At 40.1% G+C, this 10,017-nt stretch overlaps 1 protein-coding gene across 1 annotated transcript in view; it reads left to right on the top strand.

Annotated features, from left to right (window-relative positions):
- The window catches only part of crb2a (crumbs cell polarity complex component 2a), a 24,821-nt gene extending 15,242 nt beyond the window's left edge, over positions 1 to 9,579 (top strand). Inside the window, exons 5-13 of the mRNA XM_062434852.1 lie at positions 512 to 682; positions 778 to 891; positions 1,975 to 2,928; positions 4,407 to 4,981; positions 5,297 to 5,462; positions 6,267 to 7,137; positions 7,254 to 7,370; positions 8,729 to 8,855; positions 9,358 to 9,579. Coding sequence (XP_062290836.1) covers positions 512 to 682; positions 778 to 891; positions 1,975 to 2,928; positions 4,407 to 4,981; positions 5,297 to 5,462; positions 6,267 to 7,137; positions 7,254 to 7,370; positions 8,729 to 8,855; positions 9,358 to 9,579 — 3,317 coding nt within the window. The remainder of the gene's footprint in view (positions 1 to 511; positions 683 to 777; positions 892 to 1,974; positions 2,929 to 4,406; positions 4,982 to 5,296; positions 5,463 to 6,266; positions 7,138 to 7,253; positions 7,371 to 8,728; positions 8,856 to 9,357) is intronic.
- Positions 9,580 to 10,017: the final 438 nt, after the last annotated feature.

Genomic DNA, 10,017 nt, shown 5'->3' with positions numbered 1-10,017 from the left:
CTGGAGTAAAGTGAGAAATGCTGACAGACAGACCCGAGTTATGATGATAACATAGCTAAAGGACAACTGTAGAAAAATGCTCTACTACTAAGTAGATAGCTTTCTTATCTTCAGAATAAGGAGATACAAGATAGTATGCATCCTTTAATATGAGTGTATACGGGTGATATAATGCTTGAAAGGTTCTGCTCAGTAAAGAAGTGCTAATCCATGATCAGTTTGGTAAGTAATGGGCAGCAGGTTGTAACCTGACCTGAATGAAACAGGGAGGACAGAACTGATTATATGTGTTCAAATCTGTTGTTTGTATTAAGGATCCTGGCAGTTGCACTTAGAACTAGTTGAGAACTAAATGTGAGCTGAATGTGACTGACGTGATTCATCTGCCATAAGTAACAAGGAGCTCAAACACATCTGGATTATTTTGCTTCTTAGTTTATTGTTAATGTGTCCCAACATGCAACATGTGGAACACTTAAACAAACTACATTTTATGTCTTGTTCCTTCTAGGTTATGAAGGACCAAACTGTGAAATTGACATTGATGAGTGTGCCGAGCATCCCTGTGAGAATGACGGGGAATGTTTTGAACGTTCGGATCCATCTCACTGGGAACTGGAGTGGGAGCTCAGCTTTGCAGATGCAGCTGGATATATTTGCCAGTGTCAGCCAGGGTTTGCAGGTCAGTTAAATTAAAGAAGAAACCTACTGTATCATTCCGCCTAACATTCTCAGCTCTCACACTTCCTCTGATAATAAATCTCTTTCACTTTACAGGAGAGAACTGCTCTGTCAACATTGATGAGTGTGAATCTGAACCCTGCCAGAATGGAGGAGCTTGTGTGGATCAAATCAATGGCTACACCTGTACATGCGCTGTTGGATTTTTAGGTGAGTCTTGCAACTTGTATTGTAATACACAGACAGAATCATATATAGGCTAAATACCCTTTGTATCAGTGTCAGCACTTGTTCTATCGACATAAAAGAACATTTTAAAATGTCTGCAACATCATCATCACAATGACTCAAACATGTGTACAAATGCTGAAACAGGCACAGAAATTAAACATAAATCAATTGCTTACAGTTATTTTAGTTATAATGGATTATCAGTAATGAGCCAACTATGACAAACTTTACACAAATCCAACTGATCCACTGATGGGAAAACTCATGATTGTTTGAACAATGAAAATTGTTAAATCCCAGAGAACTTTTAAATCCTAGTGGAGATTTTAAAGGAGCCAGGGATCAAAGCATAATTACTGGATGACCCTAAAATCTCTCGTAAGTCTCCTAAGACCCTAGTGGTCAAGCACTTTCAAAGACTCACACACACTCGCACATACTGCAATACAATGTCCCCAGTTTAAGTCTAGCCAGAGGCCTTTGTTGGATGTAATCTCCTTTCTCTCCCTCCTCACATCTCTATTGTCTACAATCTAATAAAGGCAAAAGTGCCCAAAACTATTAATAAACAAAAAAAAACTTTTTTATGCACTTTATAAAAATTAAACAATATATTTGTGAGGTGTGTTAATAGATGTTCAAGTATTGAGAACAGGGCTGCAACTTACTATTATTTTCATTGTAGATTCATCTGTCGATTATTTTCTCGATTAATTCATTAGATCCATAAAAAGTTCCAAAATCACCATTTCCCTAAACCTTACCTCAGCCTCAAATGGTTTGTGTGGTCCATACCAACAGTCCACAACCCAAAGATTTTCAGTGAATTGACTTAGAAAACAAAACCAGAAAATAATCATACTTGATAAACTATAATTTGAGAATTTGGACATCCCCTTGCTTCCAAGTCCAAATATATACTACACACTTTACAATAAAAATAGAGGTGTGAAAACACATTTATTGACAATCTTCCCTCTTTCTCTTCCAGTACAGCTCTGGTGCCCTCTATTAGTCAACCTCCTTCATACAGTACCTAACCATCTATGTTGTGTCCCTCAGGTGACCACTGTGAAGTGAACATTGATGAATGTGAGAGCCAGCCCTGTCAGAACGGTGGCTGGTGTGAAGACGGCAGAGCGTCGTACACCTGCCACTGTCCTGATGCAGAGCCGGGTCAACTTCCTTGGGGAGGCGATCAGTGTGAGGTGAAGCTCTATGGCTGTGTGGACCATGAATGCCAGAACGGAGCCACCTGCCACCCATGGCTGGAGGGTGAAGAACATGGCCACACATGCTTGTGCCCTCATGGCTTCTATGATGAGCACTGCTCGACGCGTACAACGTTCTCTTTCTCCACTCCAGGATTCATTCACATTGTGGTTTCTGTAGAAGAGAGGACACGAAGGGAGGTTGAGCACAGTGTTCATAGTGGTTACGGGGTGCAGCTACGCTTCCGGACAACCATACCCAATATGTTGCTCTGCTACAGAGGTGACGTGGACAACCACCTCCTTCTGGAGATTGTGAATGGTGGTCTTCATGCTAAAGCCTTTTCTGAAGAGTCTGAACTGGATGTAATGTTTTCCGGCTTGGTGAGTGATGGAGACTGGCGGGATGCTCATGTGTTTGTGGATGACGAAGGCCTAGTTCTGATTCTGAAAGGCCCAGGCTGTGACAGGGACGGATGCAGAGTCATAGATGGTGGTGCTGATGAACCACCTTTCCAAGCATCTGAAGCCTTCACTCAAATTTATGTAGGTGGAGCACCAGAGGACCTTTTAGGGGACACTGTAAGTGGTGCAAGCTTCATTGGGTGCATGGAAGACCTAATGATAGACTCTAAGCCTGTCCTTCCCCAAACATTTCCAGAAGACCAAGGCCATGAACTGGGATGTAGTAAGACTGAATGGTGTCAGCCTGACCCCTGCTTTGGACAAGGACGCTGTATTGACCTGTGGACCAGCTACCACTGTGACTGCTATCGTCCCTTTCATGGTGAAAGCTGCTCTGAAGGTAAGCACTTAAACCAATAGCCAGTTTTTTATAACAGATCTTTTCAAACCAGTCTTCATGTGTCATTATGTTGTTGCACTGTTACCAGTGTAATTATCACAATAAGGAGACACAAATGTAATTAGTTGATGTTTTTGACTTGACTTTAACTGTTGCCAGTGGTGGAAAGTAATTAAAGTACATTTAAGTACCATACTGAAGTAGGATTTTAAGGTACATGTAGTTTTCTTGAGTATTTCCATTTTCTACTTCACTACATTTCAGGGGTAACTACTGCACATCATTTATCTACTATGTTTATTTGACTTTTCAGATTTCAGATTAAGATAAATTAAGATTTTATATCACAACAACTTTTTGGTGTATGACCCCTTACCAAAATTCTAGTTGGGGCCCTCTTTCAGATGTCTTTGAGTTGTTGGCAGTTCCACTAAAAAGACATGTCCCCTCTAAACTTCTCACATGGTTTCATTATATAATTGAGTCCCAGAGGAGTACAACTGTCCAATATTTGTCAGAAAGATGTCTGTTTTTTGTTCTTCTCCCATTAATCATCTCACAACCCCTGATCATTATTTTGTGGGCCCAGTCCCTAGGTTGGGAACCTCTGGACTAAACAAATGTAACACTGGTGTCCAGTATAGCTAAATTTATTTACTGTAAATTAGTCAAAGCTGACTCCACCTTCTGCTCACACACTGATGCATCAATGAAACAGTTGTGTAATATATAATAATATCAGTCGGGTAGGACATTTTTCTACAGAACAAGTACTTTAACTTTTGATATTTTAAGTATATTTTGCTGGCAATACTTTGCAATATTCTGCATTTTCCTTATTGTCAACTAAGGTTATGTGCAGAGCCAAACCAACAATGAGCTCATCCTACTTACAAATATTGTGTGTGTATCCAAAGTCTGATATCTTATTCCTCTGTGCCGTAGGTCTCTGTTGTTGTCCAAAAAACTATTAAAAACACATCAATCAGCCACACAGCTGCACTGGATGACATGTTACTTCACCATGGAGGTTTAGAAAGAACTCCAAAGACTAATAAAGGCACTAAAATTGTACCTCTCCAGAGAGAAGTTTCAGGAATGCAGTCCCATTTACAGAGCTTCACTAGCTTGTTGTGTTACAAATCACAACCTTTAGTACTTTTAAAGATCAGAGTACTTATCCCAAACACTGACTTTACTTTACTTTAATAACCCTACTTTTCATCATTTGACAATGCATGTATGGCTAAAATGTATGGCATATTATGAGCAATGACATGGTTCAAAAACATAAGTAAGAAACAATTACAATAGCTGCACCACTAACTGACAAGTGTCAGTGTATTACTGCCAACATAACACACATCACATCATATAAAATCATACTTACAATAAATATTGACGTCCTATTATTAAACATTCTAACGCGACAGTATTTGTCAATTGATTTATCGGAACTTTTAATTCCTCCTTGACAGAGTTCCCTTCCTGGACATACAGCCATGAAGACCAAACCAGTTTCAGTGTCTATGATGTTGGTAAGAGCCACGGGAGCAACTTCAACGTGTCCTTCTTCCTGAGGTCACTAAAGCCGGACGGGCTGCTGTTTCAGCTTAGAAGACCCACAGAGGAAGAGGAGGGAGAGGTCTACTTCTCAGTCTACCTAGGCATGGGGAGGGTTTTTGTTAACTCTCTGATTAACAGTGCCCCACTCTCTGCTCCAATATTTGTGACCACTGGCGAGAAGCATCTTCTACAAGTGGAAGTCCAACATAGAACGGTGATCTTTGAGCATGCAGGCCTTCGCTACGGAATAGGGGAGATCCCTGAAGTGAATGTGAACAGTGGGGATCAGGCATATGTAGGAGGTCTTCCAGCAGAATGGGACTCTGATGCCTGGGGGGGGCATTACAAAGGTTGCCTCCAGGACCTTCGTATAGACTTAGTTCATCTGGACGTGGACGCCTGGAACAGCTCAGATGAGGAGGAGGTGTATTTACCAAGTGATGCTGAAAATGTTACGACGGGCTGCGTCAGTGACGATACTTGCAGGGTGGGAAATGGTTCCTTTAATCTTTTTTCCTTACAATATTTCTGTGACATTGACTGTCTTCCTTTAAACTATCTTGTTTATACTATGTTCACACTGTACAGACCACACCAGCCCCTTAGTTGTGATTCCAGGTCAAATACAGTAACCCAGAAGGAGGCAGTCCCCCAAAATGGGACACACATATTGATCCTTGACTAGTTTGGATACCTGTCATAACATACCATATCTACCACTGTCAAGGTTTACACTTTTAGAACTGTTCTGGTGATTGTTTGCTGTCTGTATTGATTAAAACCTCAATGCTTGCCTCTGCAGGAGGAGCCTTGTCAAAACGGAGGAGAATGCACCATCACGTTCAACGATTTTACGTGTTCCTGTTCAGAGGATTACACCGGAAAGACCTGTGAAAAACGTGTGTGGTGTGTTAGTGATCCTTGTGTCAATGGCGGCCATTGTGTGGACCTCCCTGATGGATATGAATGTAAGACCATCTGCATACATTTATAACTCTGGTTGGTGAGAAGTTAGTCACAGGATTTGTGAAAACCTGACCTATGTTAGCAGCAAGCAAATCATTATTATCAGTCAGTGACATTTTGGGACATACTTTACACTTTAGTATACCTTAGGGTTGAAAGTTTTCCCATGATTTTAAAATATTCAGTATCATTTATTCCTGGGAAAACTGGAATTTACTCATCTATATCTTGATTATGTCGTTTTAAAGCACATTACATCTGACATGGCAAAGCTACAAGGCCAATCATCGGTTTTAATATGTCACAGTGGTTATTTGGGAATGTATGACCATCTTTACAGCACTGGGGTTAATAATGCCTGCAGTGCCAGGTAAATAAATTCTGTTGCACACAGCTGTTTCAGGGTTTCAATGGTTTGAGGAACGGGTGCATTGTTCTTAAATGTTAAGTAAAGCTCCGTCGGTCTTCTGCACAGGTTTTTGTTTAAAAAGCAATTGGAAGAAACCAATGTAGCTTGGCATCAACAGACTTTGGAGGAAGCACCTTTTTTTTTTAGTACAGTAATACAGGTGCACACAGACACTATTTGTAGTGACACAGCAATACCTGACCAAATGAGTCTAAATCAGTGAGGTTGGTGAGCATTGGTATTGGAATTGTTACTGAGGGAAAAATAGTTGAAACAATGCATCCCTACTTAAATAGTTAATGGTTCCACAACAAAGAAATGCAAATTTTCAGGCTGATCCCTTAATGAATGAAACAAAAATAATAATTGATAATCATTTCTATATGTTGACCCTCAGGTGTGTACAATGCCACCTTTGAGAACAACCATGTGCAGTTCAGTGCTGGAGGCTCCCTGGCTGAACCCGTCTCAACCATATACATGGAGCTGCGGACCCGTTCAGAGAACGCTGTGCTCCTGAGGGCCTCCTGGGGCTCTGACCTGTTGATGGTAGGCCTGCTGGACTCTTCAGTCCGGGTGGAGATCCACATTGGCAACAGTGTGGAGACACTGACCTTTACCGGAGTGCGTCGAGTGGCTGATGGGAGCTGGCACCGTGTGAACATCTCAATGGCTGAGAAAGAAAGCGAAACCTCTCCCTGGATCATCACTGTGGATGGAATCATGGATGCCAGCAGCCTGCTGGAGCACACGGGGAGTCTTCAGTTTCTCAATGTGAAGGAGGCCACCTTGGCCATTGCGGAGAGCTTCACTGGTTGCTTGGGTGCAGTGAGGGTCGGAGGAGTCTACCTTCCTTTTATGGATGATTATAAGGCCCCACAACCATCTCAGTTCCATTTAATTGGAAAACCAAAGATTCATTTGGGTTGTAGCAGCGCCCCTGTTTGTGATTCAGGTCCTTGTCTAAACGGAGCAACATGTGAAGATCTCTTTAATAAATTCGGCTGTTTGTGTGACTTAGGTTGGGAGGGAGAACAGTGTGAGGTAGACACTGATGACTGTGCATCTCACCCTTGCAGTCATGGAAACTGTAAGGACTACTTAGCTGGTTTTGAGTGCCAGTGCCAGCCTGGGTATGAAGGCACAATGTGTGATGAGGATGTAGATGAGTGTGAGCATCATGATTGTGAACATGGAGGCACCTGTCAGGATGGACCCAACATGTACACCTGTACATGCCCCGAGGACTACAGTGGTCCACTGTGCCAGTAAGTATTCACTCATCCATCTGTGTACTGCTTTGAACACACAGTGATATATGGAGCTCTGGCATACAACAAAGAGTTCTTGTATTAAAGCAAATTGTATTACTTTTTTCCAACAGGTGGGACTATCCACCAATGGAGTGCGGTAAAGACGTCCAGTGTGGAAATGATGGTGTTTGCAGGGATGGGCCATGGGGAGCTAACTGCACATGTATGCCAGGTTTTACAGGCAGCAGGTACTGTAGGCTCACATTTAATAGACTTGACTCTTTTTGTGTTTACTCCAAGACTAATACCAAAAATGATCATTTATTCCAAATATATTCTGGATTCTGGAGCTGCATTTTTGGATTTTTTAAATACAGTCATCCCTTAGAACATCAACAAATTAAAATGTCTTTGGATGAGTTGATTTAGGTTTTTATTTAAATAGGCTACATTTTGCAGATATTAAAGGGTTTGCACAACTGTTTCTGAGATGTCTGAATCTGCCCCAACAAAATGTAGATGAATGGAATTTAGTTTGTTTCGCTTTGTCAAAACATTGAATCATTAAAACATGTTCTAAGGATAATGCCATTTTGGAAACAGTGTATCTTTTTTGATGGATGATCCACAGATCACACAGGTAACAGTTTCCAGTGATACTATGAAAGGTGTTCATAGTGAGGTTCTGAGCAGACTGGTTATAGAGTTTTATATGTAAATAAAAGCAAATGGCAGTACATGTACCTGGTAACAAGAAAGTGATATTAGAGCTCCCACAGCCAACTAATACTAAAAATACTACACCAAAGGAAGAAATAACTAAACTAAGGCCTGGATAGCAAGTCACACTTCTTATAATAAAGCTATCAGTCACTGTACCCTGCTACAAATTCAAGAGTTCAAAAATGAACTATTTTAAGAGAGCATATTACACATCAACCTTCCACAGGGACAGGATACAGCAGGATGGTGACAGAATTGGGTTCAAACATCAAAGTGTGCAGGAGCCCAGCAGAGGATGCTCATGTTACGTAAAACACAACTTAGATTTTGGTGCTTAATGGGCAGGCCTACACTTACCCTAACAGCTGTTCAAAAATTAGAAAAGTCATCAAAAAGTAATCAAATGTAATAAGTTACATTACTTTGATTAAGTCATTGAAATAGTTACATTATTTATTACATTTTAAATAGAGTAACTAGTAATCTGTTACCTATTAATAGGAAGAAATGGCTAAATAATTGCAAGTTTAATCATCAACTTTTGAATTTGTTGCATCAGCACCACAGACTAGATTCCATTCACCTTCATTGTAAACGGGTGAAGGCAGAAATCTTAGAGTATCTGGAGAAATAAAACCAAAACTATCTGCATTGAAAATGTGTTTTTAGTAAAGTCTAATGTCTAAAAAATGTCTGAGTAGCAAACACCTACTTGTCAGATACATCAGATGTCTTTAGAGGAAGTGGACTGAACTAAAATGTGCACAGTTCATATTGTTACATTTCCTTCTACCCTCTTTCTTAGAATCAGTGTATGAATTGTACTATTGGAACAAACTTATGTCCTTTCAAAATGTGACTTCATGTATTTTCTGTCTTCCAGATGTGAAATGGAGATTAATGAGTGTTTATCTAACCCCTGTCGGAATGGTGGTTCCTGTTTGGATCGTTTTAACATGTTTGTGTGTGAATGCCCGCCTGGCTACAGCGGTCCAACCTGTGACACTAATGTATGTTGGTTACATTGTTCTTCTTATATTATATTATATTATATTATATTATATTATATTATATTATATTATATTATATTATATTATGTTATATTATATTATGTTATATTATATTATATTATATTATATTATGTTATATTATATTATATTATATTATATTATATTATATTATATTATATTATATTATATTATATTATATTATGTTATATTATATTATATTATATTATATTATATTATATTATATTATACAGATTGCCTAGCAACCTATAACAAGTAGGCTAACGAACTCAATTATTTGTTCATTAAGGATAGAAATTCAGAAAATACTATAAAACTTGTTCTTACTGTGTTTTAATGACATTTTGAAATAGCTCAGAATCTAATTATATAGCATTTACCCTCTATGTGATTTCAGTTAGCTGAAAATAAATTCAAATCATGCAAAAACAAGAACAAGTATCTTCACTAAAGCACAATCTCTGTCCTGTGTGTGTGTTTGCAGAAGCAGTTCCATAAACAGGCAGTTCCCTGGCTGGTGGTAGCCATCCCTCTGCTGGGCATCTGCGTGCTGATCCTGATCATCGGCTTTACTTTCATGGTGCTAACAGCGAGGAAGAAGCGTCAGTCAGAGGGAGCGTACAGCCCCAGTTCTCAGGAGCTGGCTGGAGCTCGTCTGGAGATGGACAGCATGCTCAAAGTTCCACCGGAGGAAAGACTCATCTGATGAATGATGGTGTTTGACGGCAGTGATCTGAGCACTGCTGGCAGGTGCACAGGACTCACTGTCAAAACTGTTTAGACCAATGAATATCTGAGCTGAGCGGAGCTGGAGGATGTGTGTTGTAGGCTGCAGCCCCCTCCTGGTGGTGACCAGTTACTGACTCATCTGTGCTGCTGTACAGGACACCTCACAGACACTTGTGTTTGTGTATGGGGTGAATTTTTGATAAAAAAGACTCCGGACATCTGAAGAAACAGCCCCAAGTCCTTTACTACCGATTTGATGGGAGAGGAGGAAAAAGAAAAGAAATAACTGTATAACTACACACAATCCTGTTTTACAGTCCTACAGTTGCTACTGTATGAAGGACCATTCGAGGACTGTACTTCAAGAATTACTGCACAGTCAAGCTCTGAAAGCACAAGCTCTGGAGATATTCTG

Source organism: Scomber scombrus, chromosome 15, assembly GCF_963691925.1.
Source record: "Scomber scombrus chromosome 15, fScoSco1.1, whole genome shotgun sequence".
Taxonomy (NCBI): Eukaryota; Metazoa; Chordata; class Actinopteri; order Scombriformes; family Scombridae; genus Scomber; species Scomber scombrus.
Note: the sequence above shows the minus strand (reverse complement) of the source record. Positions and strands in the feature narration are given on the sequence as shown.